This window comes from Ornithodoros turicata, chromosome 6 (genome assembly GCF_037126465.1).
Source record: "Ornithodoros turicata isolate Travis chromosome 6, ASM3712646v1, whole genome shotgun sequence".
Taxonomy (NCBI): Eukaryota; Metazoa; Arthropoda; class Arachnida; order Ixodida; family Argasidae; genus Ornithodoros; species Ornithodoros turicata.
This window is the reverse complement of record NC_088206.1, coordinates 32,438,771-32,462,670: the sequence shown is the minus strand read 5'-3', so window position 1 is coordinate 32,462,670 and position 23,900 is coordinate 32,438,771. Positions and strand designations below refer to the sequence as shown.

General features: G+C 45.3%; 1 protein-coding gene across 1 annotated transcript; it reads left to right on the top strand.

Moving 5' to 3' along the window:
* The first annotated feature begins 243 nt into the window (after positions 1-243).
* On the top strand, positions 244-23,630 carry LOC135398461 (uncharacterized). Its single transcript, XM_064629862.1, has 2 exons — positions 244-2,105; positions 23,540-23,630. The coding sequence occupies exons 1-2, from the start codon at positions 244-246 to the stop codon at positions 23,628-23,630; spliced, it is 1,953 nt and encodes a 650-aa protein (XP_064485932.1).
* The last annotated feature ends 270 nt before the right edge of the window (positions 23,631-23,900 follow it).

Sequence of the window (23,900 nt, the reverse complement as noted above, 5' to 3'; positions counted from 1 at the left end):
CAGAAATCATTCTAGTTGCCTATTGTTTTGGGGGTGCCATTCTTGCAGTCACATGAAGCACTGAAGGGCCAATTTAAAAAGTAAAGGCAGTCTGATTTATGTTCTTGCCGACATGGCACAGCGTCTGAATATAGTCCAATTGCCGGGAGTAGACATCTTTACTAGTTTGAACCGCACCGGCTTTCAACAAACATAACAAAATACAGTTAACGTTTCGGCTCCCATTCGGGTCCCATCATCAGAATGACCGCCGCTGCTCGTCGATACCTTAACCTAGCGACCAAAGTGATCAGATTCCAGTGCCATCTTCGCTTCAGTCAAGTGTGTCTGAACCAGCATGTGGTCCCTCCTGCTCTCCGTTGCAAACCTCTGGTGGACACAGCATACGGACGACGCCTGGCCAAATCTTACGAAAGGAATTGCCTGAGGGCCCGCACTCAAGAAAACAAAGAAATCATCTTCAAGACGAGGAAACAACTTCACGCCGCTGAAAGGAACATTCAACGGTTTTTGGATATAAACGACTTCAGCAGGATCATCATCGCACGTAAGGAAGCGGAGCTACTTGAACACAAACGGCGATCAGCAGCACACCAGCACAAGCTTAGTGTGCTTTGCCCTAAATATTCCGGGCTGGACGACAGTACAACTGTGATCAACCTCTCTTCCAAACGACTGGACGACGACCACACCTCCGTGCTAACTAAAGGTATGAACTACGCCATCATTCCCCGAAGCATACCTGTTAGCGAGATTGTGTCGGAAGTAGAAGACAGACTGCGGCAAGTCAAAGATAAAACAGCAGCCATAGCGGCGAGGAACAAAGTAATCGGAATACTACAGAACGCAAACCTTCCGCCTAAAAACATCACAAAAGCTGAACAGAATGCTCTAAAAGACCTTCGCAACGACGATACAATTGTTATTTTGCCCGCCGATAAAGGCAAAGCGACTGTGATACTGAATCGTGACGATTACGACAGCAAGATGGAGTCCATCCTTCAAGACCGCTCCCATTTCAGCGAACTATCGGGTGACCCAACAGCTGCATCTGAGAGAAAGATTGTTGCCGCGCTCAGGAAACTCAGAACTAAGAAAGTAATTACGGACAGTCTGTACTGGAAACTTTTCACCTCCGACGGAGCGACACCGAAGATATATGGCCTACCGAAAGTTCACAAGAACAATTGTCCTCTGCGCCCCATTGTGTCCTTCATAGGTGCACCGTCCTATAACGTGTCTAAATTCCTGGCTGAACTGTTGGCACCTTTAATGTACAAGAACGACCGGTCGGTGAAGAACTCTGCGGAATTTTGTGAGCTCATCCGTGACATCCGCATAGACGATGGCGACGTCATGATGTCCTTTGATGTCATCTCCCTGTTTACAAACGTGCCCATTGACGTAGCTGTGTCCGTAGTTCGAACGAAGCTGAGAGCTGACGTTGACTTAGAAGACCGCACTGATCTTTCAGTTGAAGACATTTTAGAACTTTTAAAGTTATGCCTCGGACAAACCTTCTTCCAATTCAAGAGCAGGTTCTTTAAACAAACCGACGGATGCCCCATGGGCAGCCCAATTTCAACGACCATTGCCAACTTAGTCATGGAGTTTGTTGAAGACAAGGCCTTAGAGGACGCAGGACAATTCATCACCTTTTACAGACGTTATGTTGACGACACATTTGTGATTATTAAGAAGAATTTCACCAACACATTCTTTGACAAGCTGAACAACATTCATCCTAACATCCAGTTCACGTGCGAGGAGGAGAAAGAGAAAAAGGTCGCCTTTTTGGATGTCCTCGTGCAAAGAGACCCGTGCGGAAACTTGAAGACCTCGGTTTACAGAAAACCGTGCGACACAGGCCAGGTCCTGCATTATGGTTCGGGGCACCCTCTTGAACACAAGCGATCGGTTGTTCGTTCCCTGCTTTCACGTGCCATGAAGATCCCTTCAGACCATCAGACAAGACATGAAGAAATAACAAAGGCCAAAGCGGATCTACGAAGAAGGGCATACCCCGAGCAATTTATCTGTGATACATACCACCGAATGACGAATACACGCCCGGAACAGGCGGAACGTAGTCAAGAAAGACCCATGTACGTTACCATCCCCTACCTGAAGGGTGTGTCAGAACCAATTAGACGGGTGCTCTCCCAGGTGAACATTAAAACTGCATTTAAGCCCACGACAACACTGAGGAACGTACTAAGCCACCCCAAGGACAGAACACCACCGGAAGAAGAACGAGGCGTTGTATACAAGGTATCTTGTCAAGATTGCCCTGCCGTGTACATCGGAGAAACAGGAAGGAAAACACGAACAAGAATGAAGGAACACAAGAAAGATATCGAGAAATCAGCAACAAACCCAACAGAACTGTGTGAACACGCGCGCAAAACAGGACACGTGTTAGACCTTGACAACCCATGCATTCTGGCGAAAAAGAACAAATGGGGGGTGAGGAGACAACTGGAGTCATGGCACATAAAGAAAACAAAAGAAGCTATCAATCGACAACCAGGCCCCCTCCCAGAATGCTACGCTCCTCTTCTACGTAAATACCCGGTGACGGCCAGGACAGCGTCATTCTGATGATGGGACCCGAATGGGACCCGAAACGTTAACTGTATTTTGTTATGTTTGTTGAAAGCCGGTGCGGTTCAAACTAGTAAAGATGGCACAGCGTATGTACGAGGTAGCTCCATTTCAGAAGCCTGAGAACACTCAAAGCAATTAGTGTGCTATCATCAGATATGGTGTACAGCATTACATATTTGCTTTTGCTAGGGCAACTAAGAAGGGTAGATAGAAAGGCAGTTACAACCTGTTTCCACAAAAGACACTCAGATTCATTAGCAATTTCCTCCAAGAGAGCTAAGGGTTTTTCTAGATTACTAGAACATGGGTACCTGGTTAGAAATAACAAGAATTCATCTACCAGAAGTCAGTGTTTCACACACCCTGCTTTCCATCAACACTATTAAAAGGTGTGACCCCCAAACCTGCACAAAATTCCTGGAGAGTCTTTACTGGACACTGTTGCTGTCCCTCTCACCAGGTGCTCTCTATGAACCCGATTCACAGTTCTGGATGCACTGCCTGAGCTAACTTCAGCATGCTTTCCCAACACGTATGGTAACTGCTATGAGGAGTGTACTTACTGAAAGCAACATGAAATGCTGTACCTTGACAGGTAACGTTGATATCCTTCTTAAGACCGTAGAGAGATGTTCCTTGCTCCCTTTCTTCCAAATCTTACTATCAGACGCAAGCCCACTTGCCACCAAGCCAATGAGATGTGCCTCACAGTCAGTGCAATCAAGGGAATCTATCACTGAGGCTCAGAAAAGCTGTTTTCCATCGGGATCTGATCCAGCACTGAGCCGTGAGTAGCCCCGTGAAAGTACCAGGGTTTCTTCGAATTTTAGATGTGCCAGCATTTGTTTTTCTCCCCTCCTTCTTTTTATGTAGTAGCTGATTACTTTAGCCTTGTACTGCTTTGGAGATTGAAGATGTGGAGATGATGTAAGAGGTGGAACTAGGCTTTATGCAAAATGAGGCAAAGTGTGACTATGTACAAATCTTCTGAGAATGTCTATGTATCATTCACACAAAGGGAGGATACGTGTTACATCTTTTTGCAGTTTTGATATTTATTTATTTATGAATATATCCCAAAGGCCATTGCAGGCATTACATGAGGGGGGACATCAACATGGGTCACTTAACAAATACGGAAGTTACAAGGAACATACATATTTGGAAGACAAGACTCTATTTTTTGTTCGTTCAAGCCGCTTTTGTTCGTTCAAGCTGTCTTGCTCAAGAAATTGTTTACTGTAGCAATGGTACACAATGTCACGAAAGGAGTGCTCATCTATCGTTCCGCAAGACTCATTAAAAACGACTAGTGTTGTGTTTCAACACAACATGTTGAACTCAGGAACCATGCATCATCCTGAGAGCTATAGATCATCCTAAATACAGATGCTGAATTATTTTAAATGTGATAGACGAGCTGTGTGAAGAGGTACCCCCAGTTAGGATCTTGGGTACTTGAAGCCTGTGGCATTTTCTGTGGGAAAGGCTTGCCAGACCCTCTTCACTGCACAGGCTGGGATGACCATGATCTTGTTTTTTCCAAGCTTGTGCCATACTCACGTTGCAAACTGGCGATACGCAGTGTATCTGCATCGTCTACACAGATGTACATAAAATATAGTTTAGGCAAATAGGTAACCGGTTACAGTACAGTGTGTGTGCATTGTCATTTCTACATGTACCTGAGAGTAACTGCAGTTTACCTGCCCACACCTTGTACATTACTACACATGCTGTGTTCTTTTAGAACCCAAAATTGTTTTACTTTTCACTGAATCGACAATCAAGAACACTCAATATCGCTAAAAACCTACGCTAAAACCTTATGCACAGGGCAATACATAAAAACGTGACTCAGTACACAGCACACTGACAATTACAAAATTGCCTATATTGGTTTTCCCCAGTTCAGAGTCGTGTACTGTATAGCCTTTTTATGTGCTGCGCCCTGTACTGCAGTTTTTAACGACTCTATTGCAGGACCAAACCAGTTTTGGGCGCCCAAATTTTAACATCGTTCGACAAGGACACATGTGACTTACTTGTGAATACAGTCGCTCATAGGTTCGCGCTGCCCACGGAGTTCAATATGCGACCTTCAGGACAGTCATATTGAAGAATAGAAGTTGGAAATCTTTGTGGGTTGTAATGCACTCATGCTGCAGTCATTCGGCAGTGTTTTCGAGCTCCTTGCAGCACAAGCATTCGATCTCCTTCGGCATTATGACACACCAGCCACACCGGCACCATAGCAGCAAGTGCGCATTAGATATCAGAACACGAAATTTCTGAGAACGTTTACATGTTCGATCACATGCAGTGTGCGTTAAAAAGCTCATCGCTTACCTGAAGACAGGCGACTCATGCTGTTTGCTTCATCTGTAACTGATGTTCGTAGTGCAGTGCATTGCGTAGTTGCAAGTTCGTAGTGCAACTTCGTCTCGCATTCGCGGCATCGGCGACGTTTCGAAGGCCTACCGAGCTGTTCAGCACGCAGAATTTTCTTCTCGATGTCTCGATCGCAGAAAGGTCAGAAAGAAGTTCCGGGCTCGAAGTCTCCGCATTTCTGCCTTCGACGTCCATATTGAAGATCGCTTTCCGGACGGATGCCGGCGCTCCCACAACTCACTAACAACAGAACTTCCGGTCCGGGTGCCCAATGAAACGTGGCCCTCGTGATTTCGTCACGCACACGGAAATTGGCGGATGTCCACTGCAAAGAGGCTAGATTTCGGCCCCGATTGCGCGAGTTGAGGGGGAAAAGCGAAGCCGGTTTTCTGCTCCCTGTTTGGCAAACTTTGCCTCCGCGCACAGCCAAAATATTTCGCGTGTGGCTTGGAGGCATATTATACCTTCGTAATAGATGCAAACGAAATATTTGTCGAACTTCTGGTCAGAGTCCCTTTAAATATGTGGATTTCTGCACTGTAATGGGATACTGTAGGACTGGCAATCTTGATTACGATATCCTGGAACAATAAGCATGTCTATGGGTATTCCCCGCGCTTTTCATTAAAAACACGGCTTTTTGCACTAATTTCGTGAAACTACAGCTTTTTCTGCCGTTATTAATCCTCTTGTCGTACATTTGAATCCTTATACCATTTAATCCATTTGCCATCGGAATTAATCCTGCTTTCATTATTTTTAATCCTCATTTCACATAATTTAATCCGTTTCTCACGCAATTTAATCCAAGTGACTATGTGTGGGCTACATGACTATTCTTTGTATTTTGGGACAATTCCCATGTGTACGCATAACGCACATGCTTTTCACTAATATTGTGGGTTTCTGCGCAATAACGGGATACTGTGGGACTGTCAATCTGGATTATGGTGTTGTGGGACTATTCCCATGTCTATGAGTATTACACATGGTTTTCATTAAAAACGTGGGTTTCTGCATTGTAATGGGATACTGTGGGACTCTGTACAGTCGGACCTCGTTTTATGAACCCTCGATATACGAATTCCCTCAACTTACGAACGGCTCCACAGGGAACCAAACTTTTTCCGTGTATTTTGACCTCGCTTTACGAACCCTCGATATCCGAACTATGAACGGATTATTAGGGAACGGACCCAAAGTAGCCAAGCCATTCTGACCTCGATATAAGAACGGGCGTTATGAACGTACAGAGGACAGTCCAATGGACCGGAGGATAATGAAAGTTCCTCAGTACATTCTGCCCAAGGTCAAACATACAATGTTCCAACGTCGCTACGTTCCACAAACATGATTCACCATTTCCTGAAAGAATAATTCGGATGTTTACAGCCGAACGGTTGTGAGTTTGAACCAGGTCTCCGAGATGGAAACCTCTTGCCATTCCTAGAGTCACTGTACCGGGGGAAGAGTACCGCAACCGCTCCGCGTCGTCTGCTCCGGCAGCCATATTGCTTCCAAGCCGCCGTGGATCGCGTGTTGGGATAGCTGTAGTCAGTGTTACAACGCGTTGATTTCGCGGCTGTGCACCAAACATTTTGTGACTTCCTGTGGCGAGACTCGGCTAATACTTAATGAAACAGGTCACAAGCGTCACTACAGTATCGTTTGTTGTATTCTGTAGCTAATAGACGAATTATGTTGGCGCGTGTTCGCCTCTAAAAGGCATAGTCGAGTCTCGTTTGCGCTCTATAGATCAGTTTTTTTTCCTTTTAGTTCACTTGTTTTGTGGACATAAAACTATAGTGCTCGTGTGTGCAGCTTCAGGTTGACATAAATAACCTCAACCAGTTTTATTCTCATCTCTTCGCAATTAAATTTCTATTTCAAACGTTCAATGGCTATGTGCATGCCAACGTTTTTTCACGAGCATGTAAAGTGCGATGGATTGTTCCTCCAATCCCCCGCTCCAACGCAAGCAGTTGATCTTCCATGAGGAGTAGACCGTGAGCTTCAAGTCACTACATTCCGTCTCAGCCTTTGCTCGTTTCTTTTAAGAGTGCGACCTCGCCGAGGGGACCATCACATGACTTGTCTGCAGGTTTTTCCATTGCATATTCCTCGATGCTCTGGTTTGTGACGGTGTTGTCTTCCTCTGCAAAGTTGATTCACTCACAATTACAGCTCAATATTTAAGAATAGTTTTCATAACTTTCAATAGTTTTCATAGTGCATATCTACATATATCTCGACGCATTACTATCCTCCACTGCCCCTTGATCTTACACTATGTTGTCATCAGCTTCAGTGTGCAAGTCTTTTGGTGACTCCTCGGAGAACTCTGCGTGCGAAGAACGGGGGATAGGAGCCTTCCTCAGCCTCGTAGGTGTCCGGTATGCAAAACTGCTTCGGACTGCCGTCCACTTCAACTTCTTTCGAATATCCTTGTCCTCGAAGTCGTCGCGTGTGAAGCGGTCCTGACAGTGACGTTTTGTTAGCACCGCAGGACAGGGAACGCAATGGGAAGATCCAACAAGCATTACTTTGATACGCCCGGCTACTTTTCGCACAGTTGAACTGTTATTCAATACTGTGTGCAAAGGTTCTGCAATGAAAAATAAACACGCCACGAAATTTACCTCGCTTGAGCGTGTGTTATTCCTAGGCGCGAAGTTCTTCCGGCAGGTTCTGTGCTGATCTACGCGTTTCGTCACTTTTGCCCGTCGGAATGCAGAAAAATGCTTTCCCTGACTCTGTCCCGTTGCAGTACAACATTCAGACATGGTTGTTCGTAGTTCCTCAGCTCTCTGAGATACATTGCACGTACAAAAAACCAAGATCGGCACACGAACGTACGCGCACATGCGTCCCAGCTATTGCGTTCCCCGTAGACCCGGCGCGAGGTTGGAAGTAAAGAGGAGGAAAACGCACCACGTGACGCGCCTCGGCGAATGAGCAAGGCGGCGGCACGGGGAAAGCGAATGCGATACTCTTCCCCCGGGTACAGTGACTCTAGCCATTCCAAGAGAAGGCGTTCGGTCCTGACAGCCGGTGACAAGCATGATATTTGCCGTTGGAAACAGTCTCATCCGCGCGCGATACGGTACTTTGAGGACCGGGTGGACGAGTCAAGTGTCAGACTTCTGTCATCTCTTCTAAACAGGATAGACCCTGCAGAAAGTATGGTGCAAAGCACAATTACGCAGTATTTTCAAAAATAAAACTTATTCAAACCAATTTCCCGTGTTTTTGTGAGGTATTTGTACACTGCACACCTCGGACCTCGATTTACGAATACCTCGATTTACGAACGATTTTCTGAGAAACGAAGGGTGTTCGTAAAGCGAGGTTTGACTGTATATGGATTACGATATTGTGGGACTATTCCCAGGTGTACAGATATTACCCATGCTTTTCATTAGATATGCGGGTTTCTGCACTGTAATGGGATAATGTGGGACTGTCGATCTTCATTACGATATCCTGGAACTATAAGCAAGTCTACGGTTATTCCCAGTGCTTTCCATTAAAAACGCGTTTTTTGCACTGTAATGGGATACTGTGGGACCGCCAATCTTCACTACGATATTGTGGGACTATTTCCATGTCTATGGGTACTACCCGTGCTTTTCATTCAAAATGCTGGTTTCTGGAGTATAACGGGAAACTGTAGAACTGTCTACTGGTTTAGGATACTGTGGGACTATTCCCATGTGTGCGGGTATTACCCATGCTTTTCGTTAAATATGTGGGATTCTGCACGGTAATGCGGTACTGTGGGACTATTCTCATGTGTTCGTATTATCCATGCTTCTCGTTTATGTGGGATTCCGCACTGTAATGGGATACTGTGGGACTGGCAATCTTGATTACGATATCCTGGGACTATAGGCGTATCTATGGGTATTTCCCCTGCTTTTCATTAAAAACGCGGGTTTTTGCACTAATGGGTGACGGCGGGACTGTCAATCTTGATCACGGTATTTTGAGACAATTCCCATGTCTACGGGCATTGCACATGCTTTTCATTAATAATGCGGGTTTCTGCACCATAATGGGATACTGTGGGACGGTCGATCTGGATTGCGGTATTGTGGGGCCATTCCCATGTCTCCGTATTTTACCCATGGTTTTGATTAAAAATACAGGTTTCTGTACAGTAATTGGATACAGTGGGACCGTCAGCCTTGCTTGCGATATTGTGGGACTATTCACATGTGTGCTGGTATTACCCATGCTTTTCATTAAATATGCGGGTTTCTGCACCCTAATGGGATACTGTGGGACTGTCGATTTTTATTACGATATCCTGGGACTATATATGCATGTCTATTGGTATTCTCCTTGCTTTCAATTAAAAATTCGGTTATTTGCACTGTAATGGGATACTGCGGGTCTGTCAATCTGGATTACGATATTGTAGGACTATTTCAGTGTCTATGGGTATTACCCATGCTTTTCATTCAAAATGCGGGTTTCTGCAGTATAACGGGATACTGTGGGACTGTCTATCTGGTTTAGGATATTGTGGGACTACTCCCATGTGTGCGCGTATTACCCATGCTTTTCATTAATTATGCGAATTTCCGCACTGTAACGGGATACTGTGATCCAGATAGACAGTTCCATAGTATCCCATTACAGTGCAGAAACACTCATTTTGAATTAAAGGCATGGGTGATACCCGTAGACATGGAAATAGTCCCACACTATCGTGATCCAAATTGACAGACCCACAGAATCCTATTACAGCGCAAAAACCCGCATTTTTAATGAAAAGCACGGGGAATACCCATAGACATGCTTATAGTCCGAGGATACCATAATCAAGATTGCCAGTCCCACAGTATCCCATTACAGTGCAGAAACGCACATATTTAATGAAAAGCATGGGTAATACCCGCGCACATGGGAATAGTTCCACAATATCCTAAACCAGATAGAAAATCCCACAGTATCCCGTTATACTGCAGAAACCTGCATTTTGAATGAAAAGCATGGGTAATACCCATAGACACGGAAATAGTCCCACAATATCGTAATCCAGATTGACAGACCCGCAGTATGCCATTACAGTGCAAATAACCATGTTTTTAATGGAAAGGAAGTGGAATACCCGTAGACATGCAATAGTTCCGGCATATGGTTATCAAGATCGACAGTCCCACAGTATCCCATTAAGGTGCAGAAACCCGCATATTTAATGAAAACCATGGGTAAAATCCGTAAACATGGGAATAGTCCCACAATACCACAATCCAGCTTGACCGTCCCACAGTATCCCATTATGGTGCAGAAACCCGCATTATTAATGAACATCATGTGCAATACCCGTAGACATGGGGATTGTCTCAACATACCCTAATCAAGATTGACAGGCAGCAGTATCCCATTAGTGCAAAAAGCCGTGTTTTTAATTAAAAGCGCGGGGAATACCCATAGACATGCTTATTGTCCCAGGATATCGTAATCAAGATTACCAGTCCCACAGTATCCCATTACAGAGCAGAAATCCACATATTTAATGAACATCATGGGTAATACCCGCACACATGGGAATAGTTTCACAATATCCTAAACCAGACAGACAATCCCACAGTATCCCGTTATACTCCAGAAACCTGCATTTTGAATGAAAAGCATAGGTAATACCCATAGACATGGAAATAGTCCCACAATATCGTAATGAAGTTCCGCAGTATCCCATTACGGTGCAGAAACCCGCATATCTAATGAAAAGCATGGGCAATATCCGTACACATGGGAATAGTCCCACAATATCGTAATCCATATACACAGTCCCACAGTATCCCATTACAATGCAGAAACCCATGTTTTTAATAAAAGCATATGTAATATCTGTAGAAATGGGAATAGTCCCACAATATCACAATCCAGATTGGCAGTCCCACAGTATCCCATTACAATGCAGAAACCCACGTTTTTAATGAAAACCATTGGTGATACTCGTAGACATGGCAATAGTCCCACAACACCGTAATCCAGTTTGACAGTCCCACAGTATCCCGTTACGGTGCAGAAACCCACAATATTAGTGAAAAGCATGTGCAATATGCGTACACATGGGAATTGTCCCAAAATACACACAAAAAGTCATGTAGCCCACACATAGTCACTAGGATTAAATTGCATGAGAAACGGATTAAATTATGTAAAATGAGGATTAAAAATAATGAAAGGAGGATTAATTCCGATGGCAAATGGATTAAATGTCATGGTATAAGGATTAAAATGTACGACAAGAAGATTAATAACGCCGTAAAAAGCTGTAGCATCGCGCTCACTGCCAAACTCGCACTCATGAGTTTGCCCGATGTATTGGCGTAGTCAAGATCGCAGGTGAACTGCATGGGCAGTATCGGGGAAATGTGTGCTGTGTTTTCGTAGTTCAGTTGACAGAAGGAACATAAAGGCAAATGTACAGAAGAGACAAAGCCTGCATGCGCTGATGCATTCTGGTTCTGTTTTTCCAACGTGTATTCGCAACACTCTCCACCTGCTTCCCAGGAGTCTGTACTCTGCAACTTCAGGTTGTGACAAAGGTGGCACAATTTCTGTTGATACAGCATCATCGGGTTTGAAACTCTGCAAATACCCGTTGTAAAACCACATTGACTAACTACAATACATTTTGCATTCTGGTAGTCATATGCAAACTAGTTTTTTTTATTTCACCCTTGCACGTTTAACAATTTTCACCCCAAACATCAGTTTGGTTAAAAGCCATTGATGATGTAACTATATCTCGGTGTTTGTGTATAAGAGGAATATACCAAGTCATTATGGTCCTGGAAAATGTATTTCGCACACAGTCAAACTAGTCACTCGCTTTGCAAATGTAAGTTGCTCACTGCAATTCCATCCCCATTCATAGGGCCTCGGCATGCAATGAAAGATGCAGCAACACAGAGAGATGAGACTGAGAGACGTACGGAGAAAATCCCACAGTCACACAATGGAGACCACCCGCACAAGATGCAACCACTCAGACGGTGCCTACAGAGATCCACCTCGTTTGGTCATAGAGGATGTTCCTGAGCCATCAGATAGTGTCCAAGCTCTCCCTAGATCATCAACACCTGCTGTGGACCCTTTTTCCTTGTCAGTTTCGTCACCAGGGCATGATGACACAGCCGATATTGTCAGTTTTGAGGAGGAACCCAGGTAGTTAACTGTGCAATCATGCATATTTTGTCAGTACTGTTCACATTGCACTGAAAAAGCATGGCGGGGTTGGGTTTGTCATACTGAATACATATATTCATCATGATGACTTTTGTGTCACAAAACCGACGAAGGCTATAGAGTGCTAATCTAGTGGTAAAACATAAATGTGGTTGATTTTATACATATGTGTATGAGGCCGTACTGATGTCTCATTGCCATCTGATATAGGTCCTGGCTTTGTGTGATGACCCGTCATATCAACTCAGCTCGGAGCTTGGCTATGACAGTGATGGAGAGTGAGTGCACAATTTTTTACGACCCGTACAATACCTAACCTTCTGCCACCAACTCTTCGTTTATTGCTTCCCTAACGAGCCAATAGATGTGGTAGATACGCGCTCTTGTTGATGATTTGGATGGTGACGGCTAAGTATTACGATACATTGTGGGAAGAAGCTTTTTACCTTCGCTGTCTGCTCCATTATATGCTGCAAGAAAGCAGTTAGTACTTACGTTCCTTTACAGCAATGGGATTGTCACCTGACTCCCCACTTGCTCTTATTATTACAAATGTAGCAGAGATGCTGTAGCAAACTAGCAAAGGCAGGGAAGAATGGTGTGATACATTTCCGGGAGCTTTGTTTTGTTCACAGTGTGGGTTTGTATGACTCTTGAAGATTTGTAATGTCAGTAACATTAAATATTATTCTCAGGTCTATAGTGCAGCCTTCATCAGTGCCCGATATGTCCATCGTGGCATGCTCCAGCCTTATAGAACTCCTAAAAGTGTGCACTGGGTGCTCATGATCACTCACAAACGTGCAGCTCACAACAATGGGAACGCTTGCAATCACGCTACAATCACTTGTGAGAATGGCCACAGGAACTAGTGGAAGAGCCAGCCACTTGTTTATGAGAAACTTGCGGACAATATTGCAATGTGCTTGGCAATCTTTTTCTCTGGTAGCACCATCACCAAGTCGCTGCGCCTGTTCGACATCATCGGCCTTGCTCATATACACCGGAGTCAGTACTTCCTCTACCAGAAGTGCTATTTATTTCTGGCAATACAAGATGTGAGTTAATGCTGGAAAATTATGTGTGCTGAAAAAGTCATCAATCATGTGATGGTCATGACTTCCAGTGTTGACGACCCGCAAATTCAAATTCAAATGCGCATGGAAAATATGGCTCTGTGTCATTTGTCTGTCGTTGTTCAGCTTACTTGTTAGAATTAGAATCCACGCTCATGTTGTGTATGCCAGTTACATCATTTAGTGACTGCAGAATAGCGAGACTAAGCTGCAACATGCACAAATGCTCTTCTTTTTTTTTTTTGCTGAACATCGTTTTAAATATCAGTTTGTGTCGTTATTGTTTCACATGGGAAAATAAGAATATATTGCCTTGTTCACTAGCATAAAGGTCATGAAAAAAAAGTTCAAATGTGGAGAAATTAAATATCGCAAGTATGCTGAATAATAATTGTCCTCTCCTCTTATTTGCACAAAATATAATTGTATGTATATATGTAATTGTATGTATTGTATGTAATTGTATATGTAATCCATTATTTCACAGCACTTGCTGCAAATACACAAAAATTGAATATCTACAATAAAATGAACAAACCGCACAATACACACCAGCCTTACAACTTACATACTGCACACTACATGCTGATGAAGAGGCTTACGACGTATTATCCTGCAATGAGAAAGAACGGGATTATACAGAGCAGATAATGGCAAGAAATCTCGCTTCCCTAACTGGTTCAAAACTGGGCACTATGCACACACGTACTTCCACTTCCACGCACCAGTCTAGTGCACCTCTCACTTACAGTGTGCCTCCGTCTCATCAGTATCAGTCATCCTACCACTTTGAAGTCCTCAACTCCCCTCTCCCACTTTCTTTTTTTTTTGCTATAGTCGTGACGATGCCCATTTGAGTGCGGCCGACAACGGCAAGCTACCTCGACATCCCCCCCGTACTTCTATTGTGATTTAGGATGTCTAGGGCAATGTGCTAGACATGCAATGCCTAATTTTGAAGCCACATATGGATTTCATATCCGTTATCCCAGATTGTAATATTTTTATTATTAGTTTTCAGTGCAGATGTTCCAAATGTCTGCCTTAGTTTCATGCAGAGGTAGGCATGCAATGATGAAATAGTCTTGTTGTATTTTTCAACATGGGTCTTGGATGGACATGCAACTTTTGCAAGACATCCAGAAGTCCTGTAATCTTTGTAGCATCGCAAGTGCATGTTTTCTATCAATGTAAATAAAAATTATTTGTTTCACGGTTTCTGTGTAGCTTGTACAAGAGTAGTCAGGTTTCAAGGCAGGCTGGGCAGCAAAATCATTCTCCAATCATACAGTGAGCAATCTCTGAAAAAAATCATTACGTGGTCAATACAAATCATAGCAACTTCAATAAATTGCTCAACGTCGGAACTGTTTGTTATATCTGTCCCGCCTTGAAATTCGTGATAGACTGGGGATGGAAATACACTGCGAATAGATGATACGCAGCAGCCGGGTATTTGCCGGCGATGTCCACGGCCAAGGCGGCCCCACACCCAACATCTGAACAAGGTATATGCTGCAAACCAGAGGGTACTGCACATACACACAAAAAAAAAAGAAAGAGAAAGGAAGGAATAAGTCAAATTTCTGCGTGCCGTCCCGAAACTTAGTTTGATATTCCAGGAATTTTACATCTACTACTCACACTTTCGTGGTTTTCATATGTAAAGACACTGTTCAGTAAGTATAAACATGGTTTTTCCAGTACCTGTTCCCGTCTCTGTGTTGCTACAGTTGGGTGGGGATGTACAGTGCCTCATGTGCCGTACAAAAACAGAGAGAAGTTGACGGTGAAGGCACAATAGTGGAAACATATGATGCTGAGCAGTGCAATCAATGTTCTTTTCGTCGCAGATTCGGGAAATAATCACGACGCTTCGGCAGCACAGAAATCCATCCGGGCGTTCCGGAGTGGAGCCTAAGCACCAGCATCTAAACAAGATACGATATACAGAACGCTGGCTCAACAACACACGCCGTGTAAACAGACACAAAACTCGCGTGCAGACAACAAGCTGTCACCTAAACAAATGTGCTGCTTGAATGGGAATCGCCGGCGGCATGGCCGAGTGGGCTAAGGCGTCCGCTCGTTGGTGGTAACCAAGGTCGTGCTGTAGTCTGGGAGGTGGTGGGTTCGAATCCTACCGCCGGCGATGCTGTCTGAGGTTTTCCCTGGGTTTTACGAAGACATTCCAGACGAATGTCGGCACAGTTCCCCCTGAAGTCGGCCTAGGACGCATACTAATCCCCCTGTCCCCTACTCCTTCCTGCTGTCCTCTCTCCGTCTGTCCACATCTGTACGCCGCTCATAGCCACAGTTGATTCGCGGCTCCAACACGCAAAAAAAACGGTACAGACAGAGGCCACGCATGAGCACTTCCATGTGTGTATCGTTCGTGTCTGCGTTCGTTCATTACGTCCAGATACAAAAACGCATTTTCTCGAAGAGCAAACTGGATAGACAATGAAATATAAAGTATCAACTCATCATAGCTTTTCTAGTCATTGTCGTAGTATTCTGAAAAATTATCTGAAACTTACTACGTAATTCAGTTACAAATACAAGTACCTACAAAAAATACGAAAAAAACATGTAATATTTCACTAAGCACAAATGTGATACAAAAGTATCTAAATATAAATATTCATCCAGTTACTTTTACTTAGTGTCTTAAAGGGACTGTCGCATCCGGAACCGTGGTTACGAATCCAATACCAACGTGTTCGGTACACTAGCACCCGAGCTATTTGCCAAATTTTCTCCTTCAAAACGGACCGGGTGATGAGGAATCGAATTTAAAAGATCCGGTTTCGTTTTGATCCTCGAAAGCGCCAGCGCCAACAACATCGCGTGACGCAAGGTGGAATCTGGCTAATCCGCTTTGAAGGACCCTGTCGTCTGCCGCCATGTCTGGGGCTGCTTTGTTTTTTTTCGGCACGTCGCCCGTATTCACATGTGACACTTTCTAGTGACGCGGATACTATCTCTACGCTTGCATCCTTCGCGTGAGATGTCGTTTGGAAACCGCGCAGCGTTCCTGACTCCAGGAAAACTTCCATCGAAAACCTCGATGTTTGATTTCGCACGCCAAGGATACAGCTACAGCCAGACCCCAGACGAAGCGAAAGTTGGAAGCAGCTATATCACTAGCGGGTATCCAGATGAAGCAAGGAGTGTTCATGCTGCCCGTGTATGCTCCTCGCATTTCACCGATAATGTGTACCTGGATGAGAACATCGTGCAAGTGCAACTTGGATTGACAGAAAAAAGGGACGAATTGAAACTTGACGCCGTTCCGACAGTGTTCCACGAACAAAGCGAGCCAGCAACTTCGACAGTAAGTCACAATGTCTATGTAGTTTCCCAATCGGATCTGTCACTCTTGCGCGTGAGTAACTTAGCAGCTAAAGACGAAATCGGTACAACGTAAGGTATCCCCTAACCTATGATTAATAACTAGATAAATAAAATACAATAAACAAGTAAAAGAACATGATGTCATTCATATGAACGTGTTGGCTTTTCTCGTTGTCGGACGCGTTATCATGAAACTTTCCCTGTTACTGAACCTGTGACTTTTGTGGAATGTGGTAGACATGATTGGTTTTCATGTGTATTACAGCTTTAGGCAGCTTGACAGGGTCAAGCGCAAGTGGTACGTATATTACTTAAATACATATAATGTGTTTACAATTTTTGGACACAGAACAATTCGCAAACTATGAACACCCTATCATTAAAAGGAAGAACTGACGCTGTTTGTGTGCTGGTGTTAGAAACAGGCACTATATACAAACAGTACCTCTGTCCGTAACATAAGTGCCTTAAACCACTTCCCAGTTTCCTTTTATCTCTCTGTTTGTGAACTGTTTGTGTGCTGTAGGGCGACGGTTTTTGCGGTTGTCGTAGCCAACTTGAGATGCACTTTTGACGTTCTGTGTTATAGAAGGACCAGGCGCTGCTGATCCAAGTCCCATCCATCCATGAAACGGCATCAAACAATGTACGTGTGTGCACGGCAATTTTGCTGAGAGACCTGGTTTTTACACTAATGACTTTACGACGCCTCTGACAAATTAGGATCTTCCAGAACAGTGCTTTCTTCATCCAAGTTAAAGAAGTAAAGAGAATGACTTCATGGCTTCTACTGACATCTCACAGCTACATGCCAAGACAAAATAACTTGAAAACAGGAAATGAAAAGAAAAAAAAAGGTCCGTTTCAGGTCCACCCAAATCTTTGTGCAGAGGCTGACAACAACAACGCTATTGTGAGATGATGAATGATGCTGATGCAGCGTTGAGATTAAGCCCTTGTTTCCTTTTTTGCAATGCTATACATTACTGCTGGTTAAATGTAAAATGATGCACCTACCTCCAGACATTAAAGGGGCTACCAGAGATGTAGTGTCAATTCAACAGAAAAGCTGCGTGTTCTACGAGGCACTGTCACATAAGCATTGGCCAAATTTGCTGTCCTGTGAGCTTTGATAGGATATGCCGTAGATAGTAAGATGCCTCTTACTGTAAAAGGGATGTGCATTATTCGAGTAGTGGGGTCTGAGGCATGAGGGTCATTTCAGGATGTACTAACCCTTCCAAAATTTTACACTTGGTTGTGCCCAGAGATCGATCCAGATCCCCCCAACACCCCGAGTTTTTTTCCTGTGTACCACTGTTATAATGAAACCGTCCAATTTACTGCCCAACCGTCCCGTTTTCATTGCAATTGAAGTACTTACAAAACTGTTTATTTTATTTTTTATTTTTGTGAGTCCCCGCTTCAGATCCCGAGGGACATTGCCAGTGTGGTGCACGCTGATAACTGTCTGTGCATAGCAAATAATAAATATCTGTGCGTGAAGAGTTGGATGTGGACTTGTGCGATGGCTCTTGAATGGACAACACTCAGTCAACACAAAGATTTATTCACATTTGCGTAACTTATTGCCTGTCATTCGAATAATTATTATAATACATAGACAAGAGGTAATGCTCTGCCAAGGATCTCTGAAGTTACAGTCTTGAAAGCTGTTTTCAAAACAGTGGTGCTAAAAAATTGGATCAATGGCAGGTATCAAAATTTGTTTTGCTGTATCAAGGCAGAGCAATCTTCCGTGGGAATGACAAATTGTGGACATTCTCAGACAGATGTATCACTTACAATGATAATGAGGTGTAAGTACCATTAGTGAGTTATGAAACGTTACCCGAAATTATTTGACGTGTTATATCCCTCACATGCTATGATACTGCCAACGATAAGAAGCATTACACTACCATTAAAAGTATAACTGTCACTTATTGCTCATGCCTATTCCCCTGCACTTCTCAGGATTACTGTGGTAACACAGATTCTGTTTCACACTTCTCAATTGGAAACTACGCAAGTCTATTATGGTGTAGGTGTGAACAGGAAATGAGGCACACAAAAGACAATAGTCCTGATAGGACCAGGATGGAAAAACGTTGGCGAATCATGCGGACGACACACCCAGGATCTGTCGTCTGTTCCTCTGTCCAAGGAATCTCCAAACTCAGCTTGTAAACACACAATAAGCAGTGAACTTGACGTAGCTGTAAAAAGAAAGGACACTTTCTTAAACACGTAGCACAGTAATTTCCTGACAATCATTCTAATTCTAACCCGGCCCTTGAGTTGCACAGTTGGTTAGAGCCTTCGTAACTTTCATAGGGCATTCGTCGTGTGTGCAAACAACGACGACAACTACGAAAAAAAGGATTGCTCGACGTGCCTATCTATCGTGGGCACAGTAGGCGAAGACTGTGATCGTCGCTGCAATACTGCAGTGGATACACCACCAGAAGTTCTGGCCGATGACAAAGAGCTGGGAACAAATTGTGATGCGTGCGTGTGGTGCGTGCCGTCATTGGTCTCCAGGTCATCCAGGTCTACGCTCTACGACAAGTCCATCGATACTTGTTACCACGATTCCATCGCTCCAGTCACTTTTTGCTGCTGTTCTTGCAAAATTTCCATCACTAACAGAACCGGCCCGACTCGTCTAAACCTGTACTCCACAATGCCGTTCACCACATCGAGACAACGAGACCGCCAGTTCACTTCAGATCTCGTCGCTTTGTTACAGAGGGGTTTACCACAAATCAAACCAAATTCTAGCACATGTTAGACATCGTCATATTCCCTCCGCAGTGACAACAGTGGACTAATTTGCCCTAAAATTTCCCACTGTTGCGAGGAGCAGGGACCCAGAGATCCCCTCCGCAGTGGCAACAGTGGACTAATTTGCCCTAGATTTCCCACTGTTGAGAGGAGCAGGAACCCAGAGATTCCCTCCGCAGTGACAACAGTGGACTAATTTGCCCTAAATTTCCTACTGTTGAGAGGAGCAGGAACCCAGAGATTCCCTCCGCAGTGACAACAGTGGACTAATTTGCCCTAGATTTCCCACTGTTGAGAGGAGGGGGAACCCAGAGATTCCCTCCGCAGTGACAACAGTGGACTAATTTACTCTAGACTTCCCACTGTTGAGAGGAGCAGGAACCCATAGATTCCCTCCGCAGTGGCAACAGTGGACTAATGTGCCCTAGATTTCCCACTGTTGAGAGGAGCAGGAACCCAGACATTCCCTCCGCAGTGACAACAGTGGACTAATTTGCCCTAAATTTTCTACTGTTGAGAGGAGCAGGAACCCAGAGATTCCCTCCGCAGTGACAACAGTGGACTAATTTTCCCTGTGTTGAGAGGAGCAGGAATCCAGAGATTCCCTCCGCAGTCGCAAGAGCGCAGTAGCATAGCGGTATGGCATGCAGCTGGTAAGGCATATACAGTAAGGCATGTAGCTGTGAGACGTGTGGCAGTGAGGCATGCCGCTGTGAGGCATGTAGCTGTAAGACCTTTCTTAAGGCAGTAAGTCTCCATGTCCTTATAATAAGTCGGCATGTCCTTATCGTAAGTCCCCACGTCCTCATTGTAAGACTCCATGTCCTGACTGTAATCCTCTACGTCCTTACTATGCCAGTCTGCTACTAACATCTCCCTAACTAATTTGCCCTAGATTTCCCACTGTTGAGAGGAGCAGGAACCCAGAGATTCCCTCCGCAGTGACAACAGTGGACTAATTTGCCCTAGATTTCCCACTGCTGAGAGGAGCAGGAACCCAGAGATCCCCTCCGCAGTGGCAACAGTGGGCTAATTTGCCCTAGATTTCCCACTGCTGAGAGGAGTAGGAACCCAGAGATTCCCTCCGCAGTGACAACAGTGGACTAATTTGCCCTAAATTTTCCACTGTTGAGAGGGGCAGGAACCCAGAGATTCCCTCCGCAGTGGCAACAGTGGACTAATTGCCCTAAATTTCCCACTGTTGAGAGGAGCAGGAACCCAGAGATTCCCTCCGCAGTGACAACAGTGGACTAATTTGCCCTAGATTTCCCACTGTTGAGAGGAGCAGGAACCCAGAGATTGCCTCCGCACTAACCACAGTGGACTAGTTTCCCCTTGATTTCCCACTGTTGAGAGGGGCATGAACCCAGAGACCCCCTCCACAGTGGCAACAGTGGACTAATTTGCCCTACATTTCCCACTGTTGAGAGGAGCAGGAACCCAGAGATTCCCTCCGCAGTGACAAGGGTGGACTAATTTGCCCAAAATTTCCCCCCATTGAGAGGGGCAGGAACCCAGAAATTCCCTCCGCAGTGGCAACAGTGGACTAATTGCCCTAAATTTCCCATTGTTGAGAGGAGCAGGAACCCAGAGATTGCCTCCGCACTAACAACAGTGGACTAATTTGCCCTTGATTTTCCACTGTTGAGAGGAGCAGGTACCCAGATATTCCCTCCGCAGTGACAACAGTGGACTATTTGCCCTAGATTTCCCACTGTTGAGAGGAGCAGGTACCCAGATATTCCCTCCGCAGTGACAACAGTGGACTAATTTGCCCTAAATTTCCCTGTGTTGAGAGGAGCAGGAATCCAGAGATTCCCTCCGCAGTGGCAACAGTTGACTAATTGCCCTAAATTTCCCATTGTTGAGAGGAGCAGGAACCCAGAGATTCCCTCCGCAGTGACAACAGTGGACTAATATTCCCTTGATTTCCCACTGTTGAGAGGAGCTTGAACCCAGAGACCCCCTCCGCAGTGGCAACAGTGGAATAATTTGCTCTACATTTCCCACTGTTGAGAGGAGCAGGAACCCAGAGATTCCCTCCGCAGTGACAAGAGTGGACTAATTTGCCCAAAATTTCCCACTGTTGAGAGGAGCATGAACCCAGAGACCCCCTCCGCAGCGGCAACAGTGGACTAATTTGCCCTACATTTCCCACTGTTGAGAGGAGCAGGAACCCAGAGATTCCCTCCGCAGTGGCAACAGTGGACTAATTGACCTAAATTTCCCATTGTTGAGAGGAGCAGGAACCCAGAGATTCCCTCCGCAGTGACAACAGTGGACTAATTTGCCCTAGATTTCCCACTGTTGAGAGGAGCAGGAACCCACAGATTCCCTCCGCAGTGACAACAGTGGACTAATTTCCCCTTGATTTCCCACTGTTGAGAGGAGCATGAACCCAGAGACCCCTCTGCAGTGGCAACAGTGGACAAATTGCCCTAAATTTCCCATTGTTGAGAGGAGCAGGAACCCAGAGATTCCCTCCGCAGTGACAAGGGTGGACTAATTTGCCCAAAATTTCCCACCGTTGAGGGGGGCAGGAACCCAGAAATTCCCTCCGCAGTGGCAACAGTGGACTAATTGCCCTAAATTTCCCATTGTTGAGAGGAGCAGGGACCCAGAGATTCCCTCCACAGTGACAACAGTGGACTAATTTCCCCTTGATTTCCCACTGTTGAGAGGAGCATGAACCCAGAGACCCCCTACGCAGTGTCAACAGTGGACTAATTTGCCCTACATTTCCCACTGTTGAGAGGAGCAGGAACCCAGAGATTCCCTCCGCAGTGGCAACAGTGGACTAATTGACCTAAATTTCCCATTGTTGAGAGGAGCATGAACCCAGAGACCCCCTCCGCAGTGGCAACAGTGGACTAATTTGCCCTAGATTTCCCACTGTTGAGAGGAGCAGGAACCCAGAGATTCCCTCCGCAGTGACAACAGTGAACTAATTTGCCCTAGACTTCCCACTGTTGAGAGGAGCAAGAACCCAGAGATTCCCTCCGCAGTGAAAACAGTGGACTAATTTGCCCTAGATTCCCCACTGTTGAGAGGAGCATGAACCCAGATATTCTCACCGCAGTGACAACAGTGGACTACTTTGCCCTAAATTTCCCACTGTTGAGAGGAGCAGGAACCCAGATATTCCCTCCGCAGTGACAACAGTGGACTAAATTGCCCTAAATTTCCCAGTGTTGAGAGGAGCAGGAACCCAGAGATTCCCTCCGCAGTGACAACAGTGGACTAATTTGCTCTAGACTTCCCACTGTTGAGAGGAGCAGGTACCCAGATATTCCCTCCGCAGTGACAACAGTGGACTAATTTGCCCTAAATTTCCCTGTGTTGAGAGGAGCAGGAATCCAGAGATTCCCTCCGCAGTCGCAAGAGCGCAGTAGCATAGCGGTATGGCATGCAGCTGGTAAGGCAAATACAGTAAGGCATGTAGCTGTGAGACGTGTGGCAGTAAGGCATGCCGCTGTGAGGCATGTAGCTGTAAGACCTTTCTTAAGGCAGTAAGTCTCCATGTCCTTATTATAAGTCGGCATGTCCTTATCGTAAGTCCACGCGTCCTCATTGTAAGCCTCCATGTCCTTACTGTAATCCTCTACGTCCTTACTATGCCAGTCTGCCACTAACGTCTCCCTAACTAATTTGCCCTAGATTTCCCACTGTTGAGAGGAGCAGGAACCCAGAGATCCCCTCTGCAGCGGCAACAGTGGACTAATTTGCCCTAGATTTCCCACTGTTGAGAGGAGCAGGAACTCACAGATTCCCTCCGCAGTGACAACAGTTGACTAATTTGCCCTAGATTTCCCTCTGTTGAGAGGAGCAGGAACCCAGAGATTGCCTCCGCACTAACAACAGTGGACTAATTTCCCCTTGATTTTCCACTGTTGAGAGGAGCAGGAACCCAGAGATTCCCTCCGCAGTGACAACAGTGGACTAATTTGCCCTAGATTTCCCACTGTTCAGAGGAGCAGGTACCCAGATATTCCCTCTGCAGTGACAACAGTGGACTAATTTGCCCTAGATTTCCCACTGTTGAGAGGAGCAGGAACTCACAGATTCCCTCCGCAGTGACAACAGTTGACTAATTTGCCCTAGATTTTGTTGTGCAGGAGCCGCAAGGCGGTAGAAGCAAACAGGGACGCAGACTCGGAGTCGAGGGGATCAGGCTCGTTTAATGAGACAGGCCAAGAACGAAAGTGAGCCGAGAATAGAAAAACGAGATGGCATGTCTCGAGATCCGCGAGCACAAAACTAAAACGGCAAGTGCTGCCCCCTGGCAACGACACATTGCAACAAAATATGACCAACACTCCCCCTCAATGAGTCGTCGCTACCTTCAGCCCACACGCAAGAGTTCATGTAGGCCAAGACGTTCACAATGATGATGAGTTTTCTTGCCATTTAGAGCCTTTGTCATGATGCTACTTGGGAATAGCCGCAGGCAACAAGTCGCGCCTTATGCCTCTCCAA

Excerpts from the sequence above, each read along its gene's own strand:
- LOC135398461 (XM_064629862.1), top strand. The coding sequence starts at position 244 with ATGACCGCCGCTGCTCGTCGATACCTTAACCTAGCGACCAAAGTGATC. Across the intron at positions 2,106-23,539 it reads CGTAGTCAAGAAAGACCCAT|GAGCCGCAAGGCGGTAGAAG; the intron begins GTACGTTACCAT and ends TTTGTTGTGCAG.